Source organism: Salmo trutta, chromosome 4 (genome assembly GCF_901001165.1).
Source record: "Salmo trutta chromosome 4, fSalTru1.1, whole genome shotgun sequence".
NCBI classification, from domain to species: domain Eukaryota; kingdom Metazoa; phylum Chordata; class Actinopteri; order Salmoniformes; family Salmonidae; genus Salmo; species Salmo trutta.
In genome coordinates, this window is record NC_042960.1 from 54,500,267 (window position 1) to 54,528,168 (window position 27,902).

The 27,902-nt window shown below is 45.4% G+C and overlaps 1 protein-coding gene across 11 annotated transcripts in view; it reads left to right on the forward strand.

The window, feature by feature from the left end:
• LOC115192639 (CUGBP Elav-like family member 5) overlaps window positions 1-27,902 on the forward strand; it is a 335,938-nt gene that overhangs the window by 17,850 nt on the left and 290,186 nt on the right. For all 11 annotated transcript variants that reach the window (XM_029751379.1, XM_029751383.1, XM_029751380.1 and 8 more), the window contains exon 2: window positions 18,903-18,985. In XM_029751379.1, the coding sequence (XP_029607239.1) occupies window positions 18,903-18,985 (83 nt within the window). The remainder of the gene's footprint in view (window positions 1-18,902; window positions 18,986-27,902) is intronic.

Below are 27,902 nucleotides of genomic sequence, written 5' to 3' on the forward strand. Positions count from 1 at the left end.
AGTGCAGTGTATAAAGTCAGAAAATCTGCTGTCTAGGCCACTGCCTGTCACCAAGGGAGTATCCCAAGGCTTGATCCTAGGCCCCACCCTCTTCTCAATTTACATCAACAACATAGCTCAGGCAGTAGGAAGCTCTCTCACCCATTTATATGCAGATGATACAGTCTTATACGCAGCTGGCCCCTCCCTGGATTTTATGTTAAATGCTCTACGACAAAGCTTTCTTAGTGTTCTTGTTCTTACAAGCTTTCTCTACCCTTAACCTTGTTCTGAACACCTCCAAAACAAAGGTCATGTGGTTTGGTAAGAACAATTCCCCTCTCCCCACAGGTGTGATTACTACCTCTGAGGGTTTAGAGCTTGAGGTAGTCACCTCATACTAGTACTTGGGAGTATGGCTAGACGGTACACTGTCCTTCTCTCAGAACATATCAAAGCTGCAGGCTAAAGTTAAATCTAGACTTGGTTTCTTCTATCGTAATCGCTCCTCTTTCACCCCAGCTGCCAAACTAACCTTGATTCAGATGACCATCCTACCCATGCTAGATTACAGAGACATCATTTATAGATCGGCAGGTAAGGGTGCTCTCGAGCAGCTAGATAATCTTTACCATTCGGCCATCAGATTTGCCACCAATGCTCCTTATAGGACACATCACTGCACTCCTCTGTAAGCTGGTCATCTCTGTATACCTGTCGCAAGACCCACTGGTTGATGCTTATTTATAAAACCCTCTTAGGCCTCACTGAGATATCTGAGATATCTACTGCAGCCCTCATCCTCCACATACAACATCTATTCTGCCAGTCACATTCTGCTAAAGGTCCCCAAAGCACACTCATCCCTGGGTCGCTCATCTTTTCAGTTCGCTGCAGCTAGCGACTGGAACGAGCTGCAACAAACACTCAAACTGGTCAGTTTTATCTCAATCTCTTCATTCAAAGACTCAATCATGGACACTCTTACTGACAGTTGTGGCTGCTTTGTGTGATGTATTATTGTCTCTACCTTCTTGCCCTTTGTGCTGTTGTCTGTGCCCAATAACGTTTGTACCATGTTTTGTGCTACCTACTGTCACGTTGTATAATGATATGAGACAGGCGCAGGAATACGATATTTTTTATTTTTTATTTCACTACCCAAAATAGCGTACATCATGAACATGACGGGAACGAAGCGGGAACGAAGCCCAAAACAAACAAGTATATATATATATATATATATATATATATATATTAACACAGGGCTGTAACCCAAACAAAGAGTGAGGTGTAAACCTCTAATAAATACACGGGATGAGACCCGTAATAACAATAGATGGGACGAGACCCTTAATAACAACGCACACTAACACGGTAACATGCAAGCTGATGCAACAGAGCACAGGTGCTCACAAGACCAGCGGGCATGGAACAATAACCAACAAGGACAATGGGGAACTTAGGGCACATATGTACCCATACTAATCAGGGGGAATGGGAACCAGCTGTGCGTAATGAGACAAGACAGTCTGGGGTTGGTGGTAATGATCCAGTTCAGTGACACCTAGAAGGCCGGGGACGTGGACCTCCAGAGTTGGTGAACGGAATGAGCAGCAGTGCCGGGGAGAATTGTGTTGCTACCATGTTGTTGTTATGTTGTGTTGCTACCATGCTGTGTTGTCATATGTTGCTGCCTTGCTATGTTGCTATGTTAGGTCTCTCTTTATGTAGTGTTGTGTTGTCTCTCTTGTCATGATGTGTGTTTTGTCCTATATATATATATATATATATATATATATATATATATATATATATATATATATATATATATATATATATATATATATATATAATTTTTTTATCCCAGCCCCCGTCCCCGCAGGAGGCCTTTTGCCTTTTGGTAGGCCGTCATTGTAATTAAGAATTTGTTCTTAACTGGCTTGCCTATTTAAATAAAGGTTAAATAAAAATAAATAAAATAAAAGATAGGTAGGCCTCCTGGACCATCATGTTGTCAATGGCTTGGTGCTGAATGTAGTAGTGTTAGAGATGCCTCACTTCAGTGTTTGAAGTAGGGTATCAACATTTGCAGAAGGTGCAGATGTATATGACATACAGTATAGTGTCTCCATGCAGTGTAGAAACATTAACTGTAGCAGATGGTTTTTAAAGGGCTTAGATTAATAAGGACCCATGACTTTTTCACTGCGATTCTGGTGATGTACTTCTTATAGTAATTTCCAAAATGGCAGCGTTCCCATTTTGCCTACTCATAGTGATAACGATTGCTTGAAAAAATATTTAGCCTGTATGTTTGGCAGATTTTTGTCTTCACAACCTTTAGATTTTGTAGCTCTTTAACTGATGCACTAAGAAGGTTCTCTCTCTTTCACCGTGCCAGTGGCCGGCTTTGAAGGACACTACATTTTTGGAAGCGTAACGCTGGCCACAGCCTTTACCAGGAAATACATCTCTACAATGAACATGGCAGTGGCACCTGCTCATTTGCAAGACCACCTGTGTTAATGATCATTATCATTCCACTTCAGTCCAGTGGTGAGAGGAAGAAAAGGCTCAGGGAGAGAGAAAAAAATCTGTAATTTTTGGCATGAAGCACGTAATTGACAATCTGTGTGTATTTGAGAAATGTGCTTTGCGCCTCAAAGCACAAAATTGCTATTCCAAAAATAAGAGCGTACTGCAAGGTTTATTTGTTAGAGCCTGTTAGGTATGGAATCTGGAAATGTGCAATTAGTGTTTTTTCCAAATGCCGCCTGAATGGGCACTGTGAAATAAAGTGCAGTGTTTGCATGGATGGAGATGGGTGGGTGGCTTTTTTCATCTCATCTCTCTCTTTATCACTCCATCCTGCGCCAGCCTTGGAGCTTTGAAGCTTCATCTTTAAAGACACCTTTCAATTTGTAAAATCAAAGGACCTCAAAAGCAGTTCTGTCTCTCAGACATAGCCAGTTTGGAACTGCCAATCTTTGACTATGAATTTACTGTGATCAACTGATCTGACTCTAGGTTCAAACTCTGCTGCTTTTTTAAACAAGTTCTAATGGCCTGGTATTATAGATATCATATCAACAATGCCAATGTGGCTAACTAACAGAGAACTCCATTTTTGCTTTTATCCTATAGTATTTTCCAGGTGTAGTACACTCTTATAGAAAATGGTGCTATCTAGAACCTTATTTGGCTGTCCCCGTAGGAGAACCCTTTAAAGAATCATTTTTTGGTTCCAAAAGTTTCCAGGTTCCAGGTACAACTATTTTGGGTTCCATGTAGAACCCTTACCACAGAGGGTACTACGTGGAACCTAAAAGGTTACTACCTGGAACCACAATGGGTTCTACCTGGAACCAAATAGGGTTATCCTATGGGGACAGCCGAAGAATCCTTTTAAAACCTTTTTTCTAAGAGTGTATAGCCTATGCAGTATATATGGTGAGGGCATGTTAGTGTTTTTCTAGGGGGCTGCTGTAGAACAGGAAGAGGAAGAGATGCTGACCTTGACCGGGGCTAACCAAAAACTTCTAATTGATTTCCCTGTAAACCCCTGAGTTGTGGGCTAAGGGGGGGACTTGGCAGGTAAACTCCCATTGCCCTCCATCTGATGAGTCTAAACCATGTTCCTCTGTCAGTCCACCCGCACCTTCTGCCCCGCACCACTGTGAACATACACAGTATTTACTGCACCCTGAAACCCCATCAATTAATGCCGTCAATTTAGCTTCTTCATCAGGGATGCAGACCACTGGATGTATTTATAGTGCTGGCTCGGCACTGGCAGAGACCATTCAGTCAGTCCACACATACAGGACAGCCATATCCACTGTAGGTGCCAACTTCCCACCACAGTATTGACCCTAGAAGACTGTACAGTAGTGTTGTATCCTTTTTTGGTTCCAATCCAATTTAGTTAGTGGTGTGTCCAAGATAACCTTCAACCTTATAACTACAGAATAGACTACCGTGGTATCACTTGTGAATTTGTCAAGGCCTATTTCTCATCCCCTTTTCTGTATTGATCCCGCAAACACAGTCTTTCAGAACGAATCGTTAGGTTTAACAGCGTTCCTCACCCTCGTTATGCACACCGGCCGAGAGGACAGGTCTAGGACTGTTGCGGCGACGGTACTGCAGTCAAATTCCACGTGACCGTTGAGTTACGGTAATCACCTCATATGCACTCTGGACATGCGTTGGTAGGACCCAACTTGCTAACAACCGTCAGGTCCTAATGGCTTGGTACTCAGGGCTCTACTGTCCCTCCATCAGGTCCTAATGGCCTGGTACTCAGGGCTCTATTGTTCCTCCATCAGGTCCTAATGGCCTGGTACACAGGGCTCTGTTGTCCCTCCATCAGGTCCTAATGGCCTGGTAATCAGGGCTCTGTTGTCCCTCCATCAGGTCCTAATGGCCTGGTACTCAGGGCTCTATTGTTCCTCCATCAGGTCCTAATGGCCTGGTACACAGGGCTCTGTTGTCCCTCCATCAGGTCCTAATGGCCTGGTACTCAGGGCTCTATTGTTCCTCCATCAGGTCCTAATGGCCTGGTAATCAGGGCTCTGTTGTCCCTCCATTAGGTCCTAGTGGTCTGGTACACAGGGCTCTATTGTTCCTCCATCAGGTCCTAATGGCCTGGTACACAGGGCTCTGTTGTCCCTCCATCAGGTCCTAATGGCCTGGTACTCAGGGCTCTGTTGTCCCTCCATCAGGTCCTAATGGCCTGGTACACAGGGCTCTGTTGTCCCTCCATCAGGTCCTAATGGCCTGGTACTCAGGGCTCTGTTGTCCCTCCATCAGGTCCTAATGGCCTGGTACTCAGGGCTCTACTGTCCCTCAAACCACTCTGACATCAATGCAAATACAATCCAAAATCACATCAAACACGTAGCATCAAAACAGTATCATCATTTTAAAACTCACCTCGATAGATCAATTTGAAGAAAGAAGTTCAACAACAGGTTGAAACTGAGTGGAAAACATGGTCGTTGTGGATGTTGTTTCAAAGACTAACACAATGAAATGGACAACGCTTTCTAAGGTGATGATTCATTCAAGACACCCATACTATTAGAGCTTATAAATAAGCATAGGCCTATATATGAGCCCAAGCCCGAAAAAAAACCAGAATAAAAATAATTATTGTGCCGTTATACAATACATAGCCTAATAGCCTACTGTGTATTACCCAACTAAAGATTTAAGATGTCTTTGGGACATAATTGGTGTATTGGTTCATTGATTGTGCAGGGCGGCTTACGGAGTTAGCCTACAATTAAAGTGAATTTAATTTTGAATAGCCTAGTAATAGGGCATTTATTTTATGTTTTCATAATTAATAGGCTGACACATTACCTTTAGCTACAGAATATCTCACCACTGAGAGTTTCCATCTCCTCTCTCTCCTTCCTTCCTTTCTCAAGCGCGCAGAGAGAGGAGCTGTCAATAGTGAAATATGTTTAGTTGTGAAAACATGTTACTATCAATGTTCCTGAACATATTTCACTTGGTTTCCCAAATGAAGCACTGGGTAGTTGCAGGAACATGATTGGAGAGCCCATGACAGACAGAGTACTAGGTAGCTGCAGGAACAGGATTGGAGAGCCCATGGCATACAGAGTACTGGGTAGCTGCAGGAACAGGATTGGAGAGCCCATGGCATACAGAGTACTGGGTAGCTGCAGGAACAGGATTGGAGAGCCCATGGCAGACAGAGTACTAGGTAGCTGCAGGAACAGGATTGGAGAGCCCATGGCATACAGAGTACTGGGTAGCTGCAGGAACAGGATTGGAGAGCCCATGGCATACAGAGTACTGGGTAGCTGCAGGAACAGGATTGGAGAGCCCATGGCATACAGAGTACTAGGTAGCTGCAGGAACAGGATTGGAGAGCCCATGGCATACAGAGTACTGGGTAGCTGTAGGAACAGGATTAGAGAGCCCATGGCATACAGAGTACTGGGTAGCTGCAGGAACAGGATTGGAGAGCCCATGGCAGACAGAGTACTAGGTAGCTGCAGGAACAGGATTGGAGAGCACATGACAGACAGAGTACTGGGTAGCTGCAGGAACAGGATTGGAGAGCACATGACAGACATAGTACTGGGTAGCTGCAGGAACAGGATTGTAGAGCCCATGGCATACAAAGTACTCGATGGCTGCAGGAACAGGATTGGAGAGCCCATGGCATACAGAGTACTGGGTAGCTGTAGGAACAGGATTGGAGAACCCATGGCATACAGAGTACTAGGTAGCTGCAGGAACAGGATTGGAGAGCCCATGGCATACAGAGTACTGGGTAGCTGCAGGAATAGGATTGGGGAGCCCATGGCATACAGACTACTGGGTAGCTGCAGGAACAGGATTGGAGAGCCCATGGCATACAGAGTACTGGGTAGCTGCAGGAACAGGATTGGAGAGCCCATGGCATACAGAGTACAGGGTAGCTGCAGGAACAGGATTGGAGAGCCCATGGCAGACAGAGTACTAGGTAGCTGCAGGAACAGGATTGGAGAGCCCATGGCATACAGAGTACTGGGTAGCTGCAGTAACAGGATTGGAGAGCCCACGGCATACAGAGTACTGGGTAGCTGCAGGAACAGGATTGGAGAGCCCATGGCAGACAGAGTACTAGGTAGCTGCAGGAACAGGATTGAAGAGCCCATGGCAGACAGAGTACTGGGTAGCTGCAGGAACAGGATTGGAGAGCCCATGGCATACAGAGTACTGGGTAGCTGCAGGAACAGGATTGGAGAGCCCATGGCATACAGAGTACTGGGTAGCTGCAGGAACAGGATTGGAGAGCCCATGGCATACAGAGTACTGGATGGCTGCAGGAACAGGATTGGACAGCCCATGGCATACAGAGTACTGGGTAGATGCAGGAACAGGATTGGAGAACCCATGGCATACAGAGTACTGGGTAGCTGCAGGAACAGGATTGGAGAGCCCATGGCATACAGAGTACTGGGTAGCTGCAGGAATAGGATTGGAGAGCCCATGGCATACAGAGTACTGGGTAGCTGCAGGAACAGGATTGGAGAGCCCATGGCAGACAGAGTACTGGGTAGCTGCAGAAACAGGATTGGAGAGCCCATGGCATACAGAGTACTGGGTAGCTGCAGGAACAGGATTGGAGAGCCCATGGCAGCCAGAGGACTGGGTAGCTGCAGGAACAGGATTGGAGAGCCCATGGCATACAGAGTACTGGGTAGCTGCAGGAACAGGATTGGAGAGCCCATGGCATACAGAGTACAGGGTAGCTGCAGGAACAGGATTAGAGAGCCCATGGCAGACAGAGTACTAGGTAGCTGCAGGAACAGGATTGGAGAGCCCATGGCATACAGAGTACTGGGTAGCTGCAGGAACAGGATTGGAGAGCCCACGGCATACAGAGTACTGGGTAGCTGCAGGAACAGGATTGGAGAGCCCATGGCAGACAGAGTACTAGGTAGATGCAGGAACAGGATTGGAGAGCCCGTGGCATACAGAGTACCGGGTAGCTGCAGGAACAGGATTGGAGAGCCCATGGCATACAGAGTACAGGGTAGCTGCAGGAACAGGATTGGAGAGCCCATGGCAGACAGAGTACTAGGTAGCTGCAGGAACAGGATTGGAGAGCCCGTGGCATACAGAGTACCGGGTAGCTGCAGGAACAGGATTGGAGAGCCCATGGCATACAGAGTACAGGGTAGCTGCAGGAACAGGATTGGAGAGCCCATGGCATACAGAGTACTGGGTAGCTGCAGGAACAGGATTGAAGAGCCCATGGCAGACAGAGTACTGGGTAGCTGCAGGAACAGGATTGGAGAGCCCATGGCAGACAGAGTACTAGGTAGCTGCAGGAACAGGATTGGAGAGCCCATGGCATACAGAGTACTGGGTAGCTGCAGGAACAGGATTGGAGAGCCCATGGCAGACAGAGTACTAGGTAGCTGCAGGAACAGGATTGGAGAGCCCGTGGCATACAGAGTACCGGGTAGCTGCAGGAACAGGATTGGAGAGCCCGTGGCATACAGAGTACTGGGTAGCTGCAGGAACAGGATTGGAGAGCCCATGGCATACAGAGTACTAGGTAGCTGCAGGAACAGGATTGGAGAGCCCATGGCATACAGAGTACTGGGTAGCTGCAGGAACAGGATTGGAGAGCCCATGGCATACAGAGTACTGGGTAGCTGCAGGAACAGGATTGGAGAGCCCATGGCATACAGAGTACTGGGTAGCTGCAGGAACAGGATTGGATAGCCCATGGCATACAGAGTACTGGGTAGCTGCAGGAACAGGATTGGAGAGCCCATGGCAGACAGAGTACTGGGTAGCTGCAGGAACAGGATTGGAGAGCCCATGGCATACAGAGTACAGGGTAGCTGCAGGAACAGGATTGGAGAGCCCATGGCAGACAGAGTACTAGGTAGCTGCAGGAACAGGATTGGAGAGCCCATGGCATACAGAGTACTGGGTAGCTGCAGGAACAGGATTGGAGAGCCCACGGCATACAGAGTACTGGGTAGCTGCAGGAACAGGATTGGAGAGCCCATGGCAGACAGAGTACTAGGTAGCTGCAGGAACAGGATTGGAGAGCCCGTGGCATACAGAGTACCGGGTAGCTGCAGGAACAGGATTGGAGAGCCCATGGCATACAGAGTACTGGGTAGCTGCAGGAACAGGATTGAAGAGCCCATGGCAGACAGAGTACTGGGTAGCTGCAGGAACAGGATTGGAGAGCCCATGGCATACAGAGTACTGGGTAGCTGCAGGAACAGGATTGGAGAGCCCATGGCAGACAGAGTACTGGGTAGCTGCAGGAACAGGATTGGAGAGCCCATGGCATACAGAGTACTGGGTAGCTGCAGGAACAGGATTAGAGAGCCCATGGCAGACAGAGTACCAGGTAGCTGCAGGAACAGGATTGGAGAGCCCGTGGCATACAGAGTACCGGGTAGCTGCAGGAACAGGATTGGAGAGCCCATGGCATACAGAGTACTGGGTAGCTGCAGGAACAGGCTTGGAGAGCACATGGCATACAGAGTACTGGGTAGCTGCAGGAACAGGATTGGAGAGCCCATGGCATACAGAGTTTGGGCATAACCTCATCTTTCACACATCAAGAGGCTGCATTCTCCTCAAACTGTGTTTAACGTGTGGATGAAAATATGTCTTCTTATAAGCCCAGACATTTCTATATGCAATCCCGTGTGAAAGCAGAGTTTTGATGGTTACCACTAAAGCAGGAGGATCCCAGCTGCTACTATATTTATAAAACCAGAGTAGCCTACCCTGCATGAATGAAAAATGAACCACCGGGAAAGCGACCTCCATTCACTATTCCAGTGTATATGGATGACATGTCTTTTTTTCCCCTGCCCCTGTTCCTGTCCCTGTCCCTATTCCTGTTCCTGTTCCTGTCCCTGTTCCTATTCCTGTCCCTGTCCCTGTTCCTGTCCATGTCCCTGTTCCTGTCCCTGTCCCTGTCCCTGTCCCTATTCCTGTCCCTGTTCCTGTCCCTGTCCCTGTCCCTATTCCTGTCCCTGTCCCTGTTCCTGTTCCTGTCCCTGTTCCTGCCCATTTGATAAAGGACCATTCTAAATAGAAACTCATTTTAGATATTAGTAAAGACAAGATTAAATTGAGAATAGTCTGACATGTGAATATATGATGACAGAACAGTGTGTGCAGCCTGAGGCAAGGAAGCATTTTGTGACTTTCTCAAATGATCAATAGCCTATTTATTGAACCTTTACTTAACTAGGCAAGTCAGTTAAGAACACATTTTAATTTACAATGATGGCCTACCCTGGCCAAACCCTTCCCTAACCCGGATGGCGCTGTGCCAATTGTGCACCCCCCTTTGGGACTCCCAATCACAGCTGGTTGTGATACAGCCTGGGATCGAACCCAGGTCTGTAGTGATACTTCTAGCATTGTGATGCAGTGCCTTAGACCGCTGCGCCACTCAGGATCCTTATAGTCACATGTAGCCCATACATGTTTTTATTTCTAAGACATTCCAAGGTTTGTATCATTCACAACTAAAGTTGCCAAATAACTCTAAATCTAGTTATAGTACTTGTTTCAAATGATCACTTTTATGCACAACAAAGCCACTTCATATGCACACTCGCATAAATATCCTTTCTATTTTATTCAGCTAAGTTCAAATATGTTCTTCTTACTATAAAATCCTATAATATAAAGTAATGGCATGGGACTTATAAGCATATCTTGTCAGCTAAATGAACTAGCCTACAGCCTATATCATGGAGCATAGCCAGATTACATACAGTAGGCCAACTCATATTCTGTTGTTCTGAAATACCTTTCCTTCATATCATCATGTTTCTTTAGACCTGCCTAAAATAAATAATGGATTTGTTGTTGTGGTGGTGTATATTATTAAACTGTAGATGTTCCAAAGGCGTATCAGATGCTTGTATGTGTGGAGGCCTGGAGATGCTAAACATGTTTATATTAATTAACCGTCAATTACTGTGATTCCGGCAGTCATTTGCATGACAAAATGTCATGACCACCACAGCCCTAGCCAAGACCCTCACTGTACACACACTGTACACACACAAAATATTTACTGTACACACACACAAACAATTGCACAGAAACACACAACTATTTTGGTCCACAAAGACATGTATTGTCTTCTTCAGGATATATTTCCTATGGATCTGTGACTGTATATAAGTCATGCTCAAGGGCTGTTGTCTATGATAAGTGAGTACAATAACAAATCAATGGCCTGGGTCTCCTTCGCCAGGGGTCACAGTGGAGACCAGTGCCCAGACTCCAGGCCATTTTAGCTCCATGAATAGCAGGAAGCATCTCAATAGTCTTGTTTTTCCTGTCCTTGTCTCACATGACCTTCATTTGTACTGACATGGGAATGCAAGTGAAAGCAATATGGTGCCTGCCAAGTTGCCTGCCTTCACTTATCCAGGTCTTTCATATTAGAGCAGATGGAAGATAAAGAGACAAGGAGAGGAAGCATCTTGAGGCTATTGAAATGCACCTGAAGGCCTCCCATTTATAGTGCAGGAGGGTGCACTGTCAGAGGATGGAGGCCCAGCCGCATGCAGCTCCCTTTAAGGTGCCTGACTTAATTAAGGTTTACAGGTTATGCTAGAGTTCTGCTTATATTACAGCCCTCATTACAAGGTAATTAGGCTGGGGCAGGGAAAATATTGTTGTCGGAACAATGAGTGAGAGCACTTTGGAAAGTACCCCCACCTCTTCCCTTTTGTTCTCCCTGAGCAGTGGCTGGGTGGTTGGCAGTTGATATGTTCCAAATTCTAGCAGCCTATTAAGCCCGTGCCTTGTCTTGAGAATGGGGCAGATTGCTAGGAACCTCTCAGAGGAATGCGTCTGTCTCCCCATGTGCACGTCTGTCTATTGTTTGTCTATTTAACCTGTAAATATACAGTGGCAAGAAAAGGTATTTGAGCCCTTTGGAATTGCCTGGATTTCTGCATAAATTGGTCATAAAATGTGATCTGATCAATAGACAAACACAGTCTGCTTAAACTAATAACACACAAACAATTCTATGTTTTCATGTCTTTATTGAACACACCGTGTAAACATTCATTGTGTAGGGTGGGAAAAGTATGCGAACCCTTGGATTTAATAACTGGTTGACCCTCCTTTGGCAGCAATAACCTCAACCAAACGTTTTTGAGAATCTGATCTGCGCAACGGTCAGGAGGAATTTTGGACCATTCATCTTTACAAAACTGTTTCAGTTCAGCAATATTCTTAGGATGTCTGGTGTGAACTGCTCTCGAGGTCATGCCACAGCATCTCAATCGGGTTGAGGTCAGGACTCTGACTGGGCCACTCTAGAAGGCATATTTTCTTCTGTTGAAGCCATTCTGTTGTTGATTTACTTCTGTGTTTTGGGTCATTGTCCTGTTGCATCACCTAACTTCTGTTGAGCTTCAATTGGTGGATAGACAGCCTAACATTCTCCTGCAAAATGCCTTGATAACTTGGGAATACATTTTTCCGTCAATGATAGCAAGCTGTCCAGGCCCTGAGGCAGCAAAGCAGCCCCAAACCATGATGCTCCCTCCACCATACTTTACAGTTGGAATGAGGTTTTGATGTTGGTGTGCTGTGCCTTTTTTTCTCTCCAAACATAGTGTTGGATGTTCCTTCCAAACAACTCAACTTTAGTATAATCTGTACACAGAATATTTTGCCAGAAGCACTGTGAAACATCCAGGTGCTCTTTTGCGAACTTCAGACGTGCAGCAATGTTTTTTTTTGGACAGCAGTGGCTTCTTCCGTGGTGTCCTCCCATGAACACCATTCTTGTTTAGTGTTTTACATATCGTACAATCGTCAACAGAGATGTTAGCATGTTCCAGAGATTTCTGTAAGTCTTTAGCTGAAACTCTAGGATTCTTTTTAACCTCATTGAGTATTCTGCGCTGTGCTCTTGCAGTCATCTTTGTAGGACGGCCACTCCTAGGAAGAGTAGCAACTGTGCTGAACTTTCTCCATTTATAGACAATTTGTCTTACTGTGGACTGATGAACATCAAGGCTTTTAGAGATACTTTTGTAACCCTTTCCAGCATTATGCAAGTCAACAATTCTTAATCTTAGGTCTTCTGAGATCTCTTTGTTTGAGGCATGGTTCACAGAGAATGCTTCTTGTGAATAGCAAACTCAAATTTTGTGAGTGTTTTTTATAGGGCAGGGCAGCTCTAACCAACATCTCCAATCTCGTCTCATTGATTGGATTCCAGGTTAGCTGACTCCTGACTCCAATTAGCTTTTGGAAAAGTCATTAGCCTAGGGGTTCACATACTTTTTTCAACCTACATTGTCAATGTTTAAATGATGTATTCAATATAGACAAGAAAAATACAATAATTTGTGTGTTATTAGTTTAAGCACACTGTGTTTGTCTATTGTGACAAAGATGAAGATCAGATCAGATCAAGATCAGATCAAACATACTTTTTCTTGCCACTGTAGAAGTCATTCGCCTTATCTTTGGGTTCAGCGTTTCCACACCTTGAGCAAATTCACGATTCCCAAAATGTTTGCGCTGATCTGGGATCAGGGGTGTGAGAAGTGGGTGTGATTAAGAGCCGTAAGGACTGCTCTGAGACTAGCCCTGATTACCCCTCATAGTCAATCTGAGCCACAGAGCTCCGCAACGCCTGGCACTGATTCAAGTAATAATCACATTGTATCAGTGCTGATGAGGTGCATTTCGGGCTCCAGCCCCTCAGAAAGCCTATCATTTCCCCTAAGCCCAGCAGTAAATGAAGTAAGCAAGTAATCTACCTTCGGCGATGACATTTTCCACAGAGTGCAAATGAAGTGTGAGGGAGCGGGCAGGCAGCGAGTAGAGACCTGTGCCAGGGCTTGCTGTGTTTCTGCTACCTTCACACTTTTGGTGAAGTAAATCCCACAGAGAGGGGAAGTTCACACTTTTTCATTACACTGGGGCAGGCTCCTCTGAGGCACAGAGATGGAATAGAGAGGGTTGGAGTGAGAGACACTGTGGTGCGTGTGTGTACGTTGGGCTGTGTGTACGTTAGGTTGCGTGTGTGCGGGCGTTGATGTGTGTGTGTGTGTGTGTGTGTGTGTGTGTGTGTGTGTGTGTGTGTGTGTGTGTGTGTGTGTGTGTGTGTGTGTGTGTGTGTGTGTGTGTGTGTGTGTGTGTGTGTGTGTGTGACAGTAGGGATGGGTAGTAGTAGGCTCTTAGAATAAGTGCTGATTCTGGTAGAGAGAGAGAGAGAGGAGGGGGAAACGGTTTATCAGTAGGACCGCTACACTTAGCAGGCAGTACCTACACTTCACAGATTAGGGCCAAAGGTTTCTGGACCAGATACAAGTTCCCTCCTGCACTAGTAATGGAGGGTCATGTCGGCAGGAAATAACCGTGCAAATGGCTTCTGTCGAAGCAGTGGGAGGAGGGAAGAGGAGAGAGGAGGGGAGAGCAGAGTGTCTTCAATTACAAACCATCTCAACACAACAGAATCAGGGAGAGAGAGTCACCCCAATGACCCCATATGTTTCTCTAGACTGATTAGCACTGCAGCCTCTCTGTAGATACTTCAGCCTCACTGTAGCTTCCTCAGCCTCTCTGTAGCTACCTCAGCCTCTCTGTAGCTTCCTCAGCCTCTCTGTAGCTACCTCAGCCTCTCTGTAGCTACCTCAGCCTCTCTGTAGCTTCCTCAACCTCTCTGTAGCTTCCTCAGCCTCTCTGTAGCTACCTCAGCCTCTCTGTAGCTTCCTCAACCTCTCTGTAGCTTCCTCAGCCTCTCTGTAGCTACCTCAGCCTCTCTGTACCTACCTCAGCCTCTCTGTAGACACCTCAGTCTCTCTGTAGACACCTCCGCCTCTCTGTAGACACCTCAGCCTCTCTGTAGCTTCCTCAGCCTCTCTGTAGCTACCTCAGCCTCTCTGTAGCTTCCTCAACCTCTCTGTAGCTTCCTCAGCCTCTCTGTAGCTACCTCAGCCTCTCTGTACCTACCTCAGCCTCTCTGTAGACACCTCAGTCTCTCTGTAGACACCTCCGCCTCTCTGTAGACACCTCAGCCTCTCTGTAGCTACCTCAGCCTCTCTGTAGCTACCTCAGCCTCTCTGTAGCTTCATCAGCCTCTTTGTAGCTACCTCAGCCTCTCTGTAGCTACCTCAGCCTCTCTCATCGCTGTTTGTCGTGTTTCAAAGAATTTCATCATGCTCTGACTTCTGCACTTGATATGCAATGCAACGCAGGCAATTTGTACGTGTTTGGATTCCAATTAGGAAGTTGTTAGAGCTTTCACCCGTGGCCAGCAGATTCTTATTAAGCCTTACATTAAAGAACATAGAAGCACATTTAAATGGAGTTCATGTTCCCCTTTGTTTGTTGGCATTGTGGTTGTTATTAATTTATTCTCAATGCTGTATGTGTTACACATTAACAAATAAATCCAACTCGGGCAGTGTTTGTGATTGTAATATGCAAACGAGGCCCTGCTCAGTGAGAGATGGTGGTGGCGCGTGTCCAAAAAACTAACAACACAATTCCACCGAATAATAACAGCAAAACAGCCCCACTTACCACCGTGGTCTCTCAGACGGAAAAACAACTGAGTAAAGCCTCAGTGAGAGGGACAGGGCTGATGTGACGTGGGGAAAGAAGCATCACGATAGAGTGATATGCTTGGTGGCCATTGGAAATCATTAAATTAGGGCTGGCGGGGACCAGGGGTGCAGTGTGAAGAGAGCTGCACCACCAGGCAGTGCTACAGTCAGCCAGTGAAGACTGAGGTGGTGACCCCAGACAGACTCCATCGCTGCCCATCCATAATATACATACAGACTCAGAGAGCAGGGACGAGAGGTAGCCCTGATGTGCTGGGAGACTGTAGGGCCGCAGGGCATATGGACGTAACACAGCCTGGCCGATCAATAGATCAATGCCTGACAAGTCCCTCTTCTTTTGTGTTGTGCTCCGTAAGTCCCCCTTCTTTTGTGTTGCGCTCCGTAAGTCCCCCTTCTTTTGTGTTGCGCTCCGTAAGTCCCCCTTCTTTTGTGTTGTGCTCCGTAAGTCCCCCTTCTTTTGTGTTGCGCTCAGTAAGTCCCCCTTCTTTTGTGTTGCGCTCCGTAAGTCCCCCTTCTTTTGTGTTGTGCTCCGTAAGTCCCCCTTCTTTTGTGTTGTGCTCCGTAAGTCCCCCTTCTTTTTGTGTTGCGCTCCGTAAGTCCCCCTTCTTTTGTGTTGCGCTCCGTAAGTCCCCCTTCTTTTTGTGTTGCGCTCCGTAAGTCCCCCTTCTTTTGTGTTGCGCTCCGTAAGTCCCCCTTCTTTTTGTGTTGCGCTCCGTAAGTCCCCCTTCTTTTGTGTTGCGCTCCGTAAGTCCCCCTTCTTTTTGTGTTGCGCTCTGTAAGTCCCCCTTCTTTTTGTGTTGCGCTCCGTAAGTCCCCCTTCTTTTTGTGTTGCGCTCCGTAAGTCCCCCTTCTTTTGTGTTGCGCTCCGTAAGTCCCCCTTCTTTTGTGTTGCGCTCCGTAAGTCCCCCTTCTTTTTGTGTTGCGCTCTGTAAGTCCCCCTTCTTTTGTGTTGCGCTCCGTAAGTCCCCCTTCTTTTGTGTTGCGCTCCGTAAGTCCCCCTTCTTTTGTGTTGCGCTCCGTAAGTCCCCCTTCTTTTGTGTTGCGCTCCGTAAGTCCCCCTTCTTTTGTGTTGCGCTCCGTAAGTCCCCCTTCTTTTGTGTTGCGCTCCGTAAGTCCCCCTTCTTTTGTGTTGCGCTCCGTAAGTCCCCCTTCTTTTGTGTTGCGCTCCGTAAGTCCCCCTTCTTTTGTGTTGCGCTCCGTAAGTCCCCCTTCTTTTGTGTTGCGCTCCGTAAGTCCCCCTTCTTTTTGTGTTACCGTAATGCACTGACCTGGCTATTTGAAAAGGCAGTAAAATCAAATAATAGCTGGGAGAAAATGCTGGGGTTATTGAAAGCCTACGTAGCATTACTCAGGGGGAAATACATGCTTGAGCATGTTGTAGTACAGCCTGGCTGCAAGGAGTTGAATGAGGTGGGGAATTTATGGACAGATAAAAGTGATGTGATATGCAACATGGGGAATGAATAGAAATATTGTCTCTGTAAAGACAGCTAATTCATTTCCACTCACTGAATATATTTTCTGTTGAAATATGATCCGAAAACGGATGGCTTCTAATAAACCGTCTCCAAAATGGCAGAAATATGATAGTGTGCGGTAACCCACATGAACTTCATTAATATAACACTACCAAAACTATTTATTCACTCAGTCTGGGGGAAATTAACTTCATTAATATAACACTACCAAAACTATTTATTCACACAGTCTGGGGGAAATGAACTTCATTAATATAACACTACCAAAACTATTTATTCACTCAGTCTGGGGGAAATTAACTTCATTAATATAACACTACCAAAACTATTTATTCACACAGTCTGGGGGAAATGAACTTCATTAATATAACACTACCAAAACTATTTATTCACTCAGTCTGGGGGAAATGAACTTCATTAATATAACACTACCAAAACTATTTATTCACTCAGTCTGGGGGAAATGAACTTCATTAATATAACACTACCAAAACTATTTATTCACTCAGTCTGGGGGAAATGAACTTCATTAATATAACACTACCAAAACTATTTATTCACACAGTCTGGGGGAAATGAACTTCATTAATATAACACTACCAAAACTATTTATTCACACAGTCTGGGGGAAATGAACTTCATTAATATAACACTACCAAAACTATTTATTCACTCAGTCTGGGGGAAATGAACTTCATTAATATAACACTACCAAAACTATTTATTCACACAGTCTGGGGGAAATGAACTTCATTAATATAACACTACCAAAACTATTTATTCACACAGTCTGGGGGAAATGAACTTCATTAATATAACACTACCAAAACTATTTATTCACACAGTCTGCGGGAAATGAACTTCATTAATATAACACTACCAAAACTATTTATTCACACAGTCTGGGGGAAATGAACTTCATTAATATAACACTACCAAAACTATTTATTCAGACAGTCTGGGGGAAATGATTGCAATAGTATTTATCTGGGTCTCTCTCTCCTCATCTCCCTCGTTTCTCTGGGCTGTCTGAGTACCTGCAGGAGGAGCTCTTTATTTGGCAGATGGTGCTGGAGTGATATTTCTCTCTGTCTCTGTGTGTGAGTGTCTTGTTTGTGTGTGGTACTCACCTGGAGTTCTTGTGACTGGGCATTCGTTCTGTGGTCACAGAGTCCTGAGGCCTGGAGCCCCTCTCTCCCTCGCTCCCCCTCTCTTTCTCTGCTGCTGTCAAAAGGGCTCAGTATTGTGCATTGCAATAGTGTGGTAGTCGCTTTGGACAAGGAGAGGCTGATCTATGGCACTGGGGGTGGGAGAGAGAAATAGAGGGAGAAAGAGGGGCACAGAAAGAGAGAGAGAGAGAGAAGAGAGAAAGAGAATACAAGAGAGAGAGAGAAAGCAAGGCACAGAGAGAGAGGAAGCATCCATCCCTGAGCCAGCCGAAGAAAGAAACAAAATAGAGTGTATGTCTGCATTGAGACTGTCTGCAGGGAGGGACGGCTCCCAGTAGCAGCTCTGGCTGTGTCATTGTAAGGGACACTTCCCTTTCACAGGGTGTTGCTTTTCATGACTGACAAGGGTCTGAGACTAAGTGAGGTTGATGGGGATCCAGTGGGTTGGGTGGAGGGGATTCGATTGTGAACAGTGTTGTTGCCAAGTGTTGTTGTGCTTTGTAACTGGGCTAGGGATGGTAAAATGATCAGTCTTCTCTGTTCTGTGACTGAGCTAGTGTTGCTACTCCATGTTTAGTGTCCTTTCTTTTCCCAGTGTTCAGTCCCCAGTGTTCAGTCCCCAGTGTTCAGTCCCCAGGGTTCAGTCCCCAGGGTTCAGTCCCCAGTGTTCAATCCCCAGGGTTCAGTCCCCAGTGTTCAGTCCCCAGGGTTCAGTCCCCAGTGTTCAGTCCCCAGGGTTCAGTCCCCAGGGTTCAGTCCCCAGGGTTCAGTCCCCAGGGTTCAGTCCCCAGGGTTCAGTCCCCAGTGTTCAATCCCCAGGGTTCAGTCCCCAGGGTTCAGTCCCCAGGGTTCAGTCCCCAGGGTTCAGTCCCCAGTGTTCAGTCCCCAGTGTTCAGTCCCCAGGGTTCAGTCCCCAGTGTTCAGTCCCCAGGGTTCAGTCCTCAGTGTTCAGTCCCCAGTGTTCAGTCCCCAGTGTTCAGTCCCCAGGGTTCAGTCCCCAGGGTTCAGTCCCCAGTGTTCAGTCCCCAGGGTTCAGTCCCCAGGGTTCAGTCCCCAGGGTTCAGTCCCCAGTGTTCAGTCCCCAGTGTTCAGATAGACTAGTTTTAATATCTGTCCCCAACCTCCCCCTCTCTATTTTTCAGGCTGTGCGTTCCTCACCTACTGCGCCCGCGAGTCGGCCATCAAAGCCCAGAACGCCCTCCATGAACAGAAAACACTGCCAGGGGTAAGTCTCTCTCTGTACCTGCTCCACCACCGTGCCATCTGAACAACACAACCCACATCACCACTAACCACCGACCACCTACCAGCCTGCTCCAATCCGCTCCAGCCCCAGATATAACATTGGAAAAGGATTCAATCAATAATCCAGGCTTTTAAAGGGCTGGTTTAAACTGTTTCATGTGTCTGTAATAGCCAGCATTGATCAGATGCACTTCGCTCACACTTTCTGAGGCAATGACATCAAATGTCAATTCATTTGTTCTTTGCGTTTAAAAAAAGGCATAGTGAGTCATTGTTGTTTACTTAGAAACAGAAATGATATGCATGAGGGACAAAGAGCCCATTTGATATAGGGAAAGTGCACTGTGTGTGTGTGTGTGAGAGAAAGAGAGATATAAGTTCAGAATTTATAAACAATGTTTTGTGCATATCTGTGCACAGTATGTGTGTGTGTGTGTGTGTGTGTGTGTGTGTGTGTGTGTGTGTGTGCGCGCATCTCTGCGTTTGTACACATTGTATGTGTGTGGGAGTAGTCATCCTACTATTCCCCCCACTACGGCAGATGGCAAGTGACAAGAACATCGCCGGCTGCAGTAGTAGAGCAGAGTAAAGCAGAGTAGAGCAGTAGTAGAGCAGAGTAAAGCAGAGTAGAGCAGTAGTAGAGCAGTAGTAGAGTAGAGCAGAGTAGAGCAGAGTAGAGCAGTGTAAAGCAGAGTAAAGCAGTAGTAGAGCAGAGTAAAGCAGAGTAAAGCAGTAGTAGAGCAGTAGTAGAGCAGTAGTAGAGCAGAGTAAAGCAGAGTAAAGCAGTAGTAGAGCAGTAGTAGAGCAGTAGTAGAGCAGAGTAAAGCAGAGTAAAGCAGAGTAGAGCAGTAGTAGAGTAGAGCAGAGTAGAGCAGAGTAAAGCAGAGTAGAGCAGTGTAAAGCAGAGTAAAGCAGTAGTAGAGCAGAGTAAAGCAGAGTAAAGCAGTAGTAGAGCAGTAGTAGAGCAGAGTAAAGCAGAATAAAGCAAAGTAAAGCAGTAGTAGAGCACTAGTAGAGCAGAGTAAAGCAGAGTAAAGCAGAGTAGAGCAGTAGTAGAGTAGAGCAGAGTAGAGCAGAGTAAAGCAGTAGTAGAGTAGAGTAAAGCAGAGTAAAGCAGAGTAAAGCAGTAGTAGAGCAGTAGTAGAGCAGAGTAAAGCAGTAGTAGAGCAGAAGTAGAGCAGTAGTAGAGCAGAGTAAAGCAGAGTAGAGCAGTGTAAAGCAGAGTAAAGCAGTAGTAGAGCAGTAGTAGAGCAGAGTAAAGCAGAGTAAAGCAGTAGTAGAGCAGTAGTAGAGCAGAGTAAAGCAGAATAAAGCAAAGTAAAGCAGTAGTAGAGCACTAGTAGAGCAGAGTAAAGCAGAGTAAAGCAGAGTAGAGCAGTAGTAGAGTAGAGCAGAGTAGAGCAGAGTAAAGCAGTAGTAGAGTAGAGTAAAGCAGAGTAAAGCAGAGTAAAGCAGTAGTAGAGCAGTAGTAGAGCAGAGTAAAGCAGTAGTAGAGCAGAAGTAGAGCAGTAGTAGAGCAGAGTAAAGCAGAGTAAAGCAGAGTAAAGCAGTAGTAGAGCAGTAGTAGAGCAGAGTAAAGCAGTAGTAGAGCAGAAGTAGAGCAGTAGTAGAGCAGAGTAAAGCAGAGTAAAGCAGTAGTAGAGCAGTAGTAGAGCAGAGTAAAGAAGAGTAAAGCAGTAGTAGAGCAGAGTAAAGCAGAGTAGAGCAGAGTAAAGCAGTCGTAGAGCAGAGTAGAGCTGTAGTAGAGCAGAGTAAAGCAGAGTAGAGCAGAGTAAAGCAGAGTAGAGCAGAGTAAAGCAGAGTAGAGCAGTAGTAGAGCAGAGTAAAGAAGAGGAGAGCAGATTAAAGCAGAGTAGAGCAGAGTAGAGCAGAGCAGAGTAGAGCAGTAGTAGAGCAGAGTAAAGCAGAGTAGAGTAGAGCAGAGTAAAGCAGTAGTAGAGCAGTAGTAGAGCAGAGTAAAGCAGAGTAGAGTAGAGCAGAGTAAAGCAGAGTAGAGCAGTAGTATAGGAGTAGTAGAGCAGAGTAAAGCAGAGTAAAGCAGTAGTAGAGCAGTAGTAGAGCAGAGTAAAGCAGAGTAGAGCAGAGTAAAGCAGAGTAAAGCAGAGTAAAGCAGTAGTAGAGCAGTAGTAGAGCAGTAGTAGAGCAGAGTAAAGCAGAGTAGAGCAGAGTAAAGCAGAGTAAAGCAGAGTAGAGCAGTAGTAGAGCAGTAGTAGAGCAGAGTAAAGCAAAGTAAAGCAGTAGTAAAGCAGTAGTAGAGCAGTAGTAGAGCAGAGTAAAGCAGAGTAGAGCAGAGTAAAGCAGAGTAGAGCAGAGTAAAGCAGTAGTAGAGCAGAATAAAGAAGAGGAGAGCAGAGTAAAGCAGAGTAGAGCAGAGTAAAGCAGAGTAGAGCAGAGTAAAGCAGAGTAGAGCAGTAGTAGAGCAGAGTAAAGCAGATTAAAGCAGAGTAGAGCAGAGTAAAGCAGTCGTAGAGCAGAGTAGAGCAGTGTAAAGCAGAGTAGAGCAGAGTAAAGCAGAGTAAAGCAGAGGAAAGCAGAGTAGAGCAGAGTAAAGCAGAGTAGAGCAAAGTAAAGCAAAGTAAAGCAGAGTATAGCAGAGTAAAGCAGAGTAGAGCAGAGTAAAGCAGTAGTAGAGCAGAGTAAAGCAGGGTAAAGCAGAGTAGAGCAGAGTATAGCAGAGCAGAGTAGAGCAGAGTAAAGCAGATTCGAGCAGAGTAAAGCAGTAGTAGAGCAGAGTAAAGCAGAGTAGAGCAGAGTAAAGCAGAGGAGAGCAGAGTAAAGCAGAGTAAAGCAGATTAAAGCAGAGTAGAGCAGAGTAAAGTAGTAGTAAAGCAGAGTAGAGCAGAGTAAAGCAGAGTAAAGCAGAGTAGAGCAGAGTAAAGCAGAGTAGAGCAGAGTAAAGTAGTAGTAGAGCAGAGTAAAGCAGAGTAAAGCAGAGTAGAGCAGAGTAAAGCAGAGTAGAGCAGAGTAAAGCAGAGTAGAGCAGAGTGGAGCAGAGTAGAGCAGAGTAAAGCAGAGTAGAGCAGAGTAAAGCAGAGTAGAGCAGAGTGGAGCAGAATAAAGCAGAGTAGAGCAGAGTAAAGCAGAGTAGAGCAGAGTGGAGCAGACTAGAGCAGAGTAAAGCAGAGGAGAGCAGAGTAAATCAGAGGAGAGCCTGGTCTCCTACTGAGACAGCATGGGTCAACATGACCAGATCAGACCTCCACAGGAGAACATCACAGATAGAAAGACCAACCGCCATCTAAGACAAGAAAATAAGGACCCTGCCAAAAGAAATGTTTCACATTAAATATCCAAATACTAACACTTCAAACTTTGAACATTTCTGGCGAAGAAACAAGTTATTTCTTTTATCCTTCAAATTTGCCAAGCTCCAGGGTCGAGGGGCTATTTATATATATTTTTTAAGAGCATTTGAATATTTTAAAAAAGAAGTTGTTATTTGAGAGAACTCCAAGGGATGCGTACACGGTAGGCTATAACTGTGTTTAGCAGTGTGTTAAAGAGAGGGGGATTCTCTCCCAGCTCATTCCACCCCACTAGTAGTCTCCTCTGTCTCGTGGAGTCGCTAATTGCACCTCCTTGCCAGCCTGGGAGGGCATCCGTCAGGCTTGACCCACCACTGGGATTAAAAGGCAAGATGTGGATGAATGTATAAATGAGGGGTACCGTGAGGCTGGGAGCGAAAACACAGTCTGCAAACCATCTGGCCTCTGAAAGATTTAACATCCACAAGGATGGAACATATTAAAGACCACCAAGCTATGTCAGGGAGAATGAACTCCTCTCTCTGCATGCATGTTCATTATATTATGTATCGGTCTGTTTTTCCCAGTAGACACATTCCACTTACAGTACACAAAATGCTAATCAGGCACTTATATTGAGGCATCCAACGAATCAATGTCATCCGACAAACTACGTTACCCATACAACCCCATCATACAATCCCCAGAAATAGAATGCATCCTCACGCTGTATCAGCCACCATCTTTCCTGCTGATATCCTCCACTGTACTCTAGTAGTACTTTTCTATACATCAAACCCCTCAACTGCCTGCCGTTGAGTTATAATTCCACTTTTAGTCATGGCGAATACAAAGAGGTGAGCGTGGCTGTGCCTTCCTTCTCACCTGAGTGCTGTGAAACAGTTAGTCCTTCTCCTGTGTTTCCTGGCCCCTGCTCTGAACCCCGCTGAGATCCCCCTGCCTCCTCTTTTCCTGAGATATAACATGTCAGACAAATAGAACAGGCAGACGTTGACATGAGAATGAGAATCAGATGGGTGGTCGGGGGTGTAGTAGCTAGCTACACAGCAACCACTACCTCTATCCACAAAGCAAACACTGAAACAGGCCTGTTATGCATGTTATTTTGGCATTAATACGTGTCACATATCAGTTTACATACAATGTAAAAAATATATAAATATCATTGAGTTAATAAAGCTGCAAACACACATGGTCTCTTTTTTGTTTTCTTGAGTGAGGCAGCTCCAAAATGCAGGTGTTGCAGCCTAGCTCAGTCTTTCCTGTGGTGCAGGGGCTAGCCAGCAAAAAATACAGAGCATTGCGCCTGATTGGCTCAGTTTTCTGTCGTGAATGGCTCAGTTTTCTGTCACTCATGGGACGGTACGTCATCCCCAATTCTAAGCTTAGAGCTCCAAAATGTTAGCCCCTTGGGATCTGCCATAGATTATTATTAGTAGTGCCCATCCAAGAAGGCTCAAGGTCATTGGCCACAGATAGAATGACATCAAACCATGTGATATGTACAGTAGCTTTGATTGGACTGATCATGTCAACATCTTATTTTCAAAGTCTTAGCTAGCAGTCATCATCATGAATCAAGTCGACAAACTACTGGCAAATCCTTTTTAATCCGTGTCATATGAAGAGAAATAATGAAGAGAAATTATAGATAAAACGTATCGGTGCTCATCGGCCATTGGACATAAAGATTACACAAGTTGGAAATTGCAAATTCGTCAATGAGTCGTTTGGAAGGAATCAGTGGCTAATTGCAACATTGCAAAGAAACCAATAACGTTGGCCTGCTGTTCAATGGAGTGGCTGTGTTTTTTTCTCCGAGTTCCCACCATAAATACAGAGAATGCCAGACTTTGATGACAAAGTTTGATGACAAAATTTGCCCACAAAGTACCGCTGCGCCACCTTCACAAGGTGAGGCCAAAAATGTATTGTATGCTGCTGCATAAATGATGTAATATGCAAGAGAGAAATGTAGACTGTAGCTAAAAAAGTCATACGAAGTGTATATTGTGTAGTAAGCTGTCAGTAGCCCATGTGCCTCACCCTAATAATTTGGTCTATTTTCTATATTGTAAACACATCGTACGTGGCCCGGTGTGTGCTTGTTTGGCTACTTGTTTTGTACATCTTTGACAGTGCTACTGATAGTAGTGGTGGTGCTTGGCTTGCACATGCAAATTCAGAACACACAACATTCTATAATAGAACTGTTTTATTTGACGTGTCAAATTGAAAGCATATTTAACGCATCAAATAGTGTTATATGATGTGTATCTTTTTTGACACGCAAAGACCCAAATGCCGTTCAATGTGCCTCACTCTAATAATTTCCTCTATTTTTACCTCTTAATTTCACCTACTGTTCTAACTTGGTGGTGAACAAATAGCCTATAACCTGATATTGAGAAATGTAATCATTGAATATTGTAAGAGCTTTCATTGTCTGTTTATATACCCCCTTTATTTATCCTACAGTTCTGACTTGTTGTACAGGGAGTACACTGTAAGAACGGCCCATGTTCTGAATTCTGTCGGTGTACATTTCAAAAGTGCTGAACAAATAGTTATATTGATTATGTCCGTCGTCGCTTGCTCATTCATTTCTTAATCAAAATTACGGATTGCCTCTTGTCATCCCCTTATGCCATAGTTTGTACATCTCAATTGTCAGTAGAAACCACATTTGTTTAAGCAAGTCAGCCATATCAGATATGTTTTTTTAAAAGGCAGTAAATGAGGCTGAATGAACTGTTTCGACGCCAGACAAGGCTCCTCTGAAAGCCAGGTGTAGCAGTGGTAAGGTGTTGGGACTCTGCTGTTGGGGCAGCTTTATGTCGGCCGCAGTGGCAATTTTAGCATGTAAGTATTGGTGGGGCAAACAAAAAAATGTGGGATGCATGCCAGCAAAGCCAATACACGACACAACACTAAACAATAGATGAATTGCACTCTAACAGTGACAAACGTTGCCCACAAACTGTTAGGGCCTACATTTCTTATTTTGACATTGTTTGCAAACTGATATTTGACACGTATTAATGCCAAAATAACAAGCAAAACAGGCAAGCCCCACTCCAAAAAAACAATATTATTATTATTATTTATTTTTTACCTGAAAGTTTGGTGCTCAAAACAGCCCCACCTGCCCTGAATGGCGGGTCGCCACTGAGAGACAGGGCCATGAAAAGAAAAAGAGTGAGAGAGAGATAGAGGGGAAAGATAAAGGGAGAGATGGAAACAGAGAGAACATGTGTGTAGTAGATATGCAGTTGTAGCAGGATGGCTGTGTGAAGTGCATTGTGGGTTGTGTGTTCTGTGGGCTGGAAAAGCTTCTCTCTGCTCAGCGGCCTCTCACCAGTCAGCCAGTCAAACAGCCAGTCAAACAGCCAGTCAAACAGCCATCCAGCCTTCTTTTAGAAACAACCTGCTACTCTGCGCTGATGGTAAGTAGATATGCCACTTGGTTGTTTGTAATACTGCTTGATATGCAGTTTGCCCGGGGCTATGGTGTAATGAATGTAAACTAGGATCCCCCAGGAGAGGAGTTATGATCGTCGTTAACTCCTTCACTGCCGGCTGTCCCCCCACTTAAAGGTGTGTCATGTGATTGCCATCTGATCAATGTGAAACCAAATCAATATAGACAGTGCATAAGCAGATAGTCAACATGAATGTATAGTACATATTCAAGGTGTATACAAGAACCCTTACAGGTGACTGTGTTTCAGGCCCACCATTACCCTCTTCCCTGCCTGCACACACTCCCTCATAATGCTATCTGGCCTTTCATGGGCTCATCAGGAATTGCTCACCACAATGTCCTGAGTTCCCAGGAAGACATTTGAGGCAGAAATGAGTAGCATGCCCTGATGGCTGTGGCTGGGCTAGAAAGTAGATATATGCAGTGAGAGAGGGAAAGAGAGAGATAGATAAAGTGATAGAAAGATAGAAATATAGGGAAAGAGAGAGGGAAAGAGAGAGAAAGATAGAAATATAGGGAAAGAGAGAGAGAAAGATAGAAATATAGGGAAAGAGAGAGGGAAAGAGAGAGAGAGGGAAAGATAGAGACAGATAGAGAAGGAAAGATAGAGGGAAAGAGAGAGAAAGATAGAGAGGGAAAGAGAGAAAGATAGAAAGAGAGGGAAAGAGAAATATAGAAAGATAGAGGGAAAGAGAAAGATAGAGGGAAAATAGAGAGAAAGATGGAGGGAAAGGGAGAGAGATAGAGAGAGGGAAAGAGAGAGATAGAGAGAGAGAGTGGGGAAAAGAGAGAAAGATCGAGAGGGAAAGAGAGAAAAAGATGGAAAGAGAGAGACAGAGGGAAAGAGAGAGACAGATAGAGAGAAAGGTAGTGAGAGATGGAAAGAGAGAGAGAGAGAGAGAGAGAGAGAGAGAGGGAAAGAGAGAGAAATATAGAAAGAGAAAGAAGGAAAGAGAGAGTAAGATAGTGAAAGAGGGAAAGAGAAAGACAGATAGAGAGAGAAAGAAGGAAAGAGAGAGAAAGATGGAGAGAGAGGGAAGGAGTGAGAAAGAGTGAGAGAGGGAAAGAGAGAGAATGATGGAGAGAGGGAAGGAGAGAGAAAGATAGTGAGAGAGGAAAAGAGAGAGAAAGATAGAGAGAGGGAAGGAGAGAGAAAGATAGTGAGAGGGAAAGAGAGAGAAAGATGAGAGAGGGAAGGAGAGAGAAAGATAGTGAGAGAGGGAAAGAGAGAGAAAGATGGAGAGAGAAAGATAGTGAGAGAGGGAAAGAGAGAGAAAGATGGAGGGAGAGGGAAGGAGAGAGAACGATAGTGAGAGGGAAAGAGAGAGAAAGATGAGAGAGGGAAGGAGAGAGAAAGATAGTGAGAGAGGGAAAGAGAGAGAAAGATGGAGAGAGAGGGAAGGAGAGAGAAAGATAGTGAGAGAGGGAAAGAGAGAGAAAAATGGAGAGAGAAAGATAGTGAGAGAGGGAAAGAGAGAGAAAGATGGAGGGAGAGGGAAGGAGAGAGAACGATAGTGAGAGAGGGAAGGAGAGAGAACGATAGTGAGAGGGAAAGAGAGAGAAAGATGAGAGAGAGGGAAGGAGAGAGAAAGATAGTGAGAGGGAAAGAGAGAGAAAGATGGAGAGAGAGGGAAGGAGAGAGAAAGATAGTGAGAGAGGGAAAGAGAGAGAAAAATGGAGAGAGAAAGATAGTGAGAGAGGGAAAGAGAGAGAAAGATGGAGGGAGAGGGAAGGAGAGAGAACGATAGTGAGAGAGGGAAGGAGAGAGAACGATAGTGAGAGAGGGAAGGAGAGAGAACGATAGTGAGAGAGAGAAGGAGAGAGAGAGAGGGAAAGTGCCCCGGGGAGGGGAGAGTGTATGTGGTTAGGTTTGGCTAGACAGTGGGAGATGCTCTGACAGCTGTCCAGGTGCGTACAGTAGGCTACCATCATCTCAGCGTCCTCTGTGGCTACAGAGAGAAGTGTGTAGGGGTGAAAAACATGTGGACATGGCAGCTTGTGGTGATCACACCGCTCACATCACTGGTCTGTGTGTGTGTTGTTGTGTACTGTATACAGTAGTGTTTATTGTTGTGGGTGAAATTACAACATTATGTTATAATATTGTTATTGCATCAAATGGTTGTTTATGCAACAGAATAGGGTGT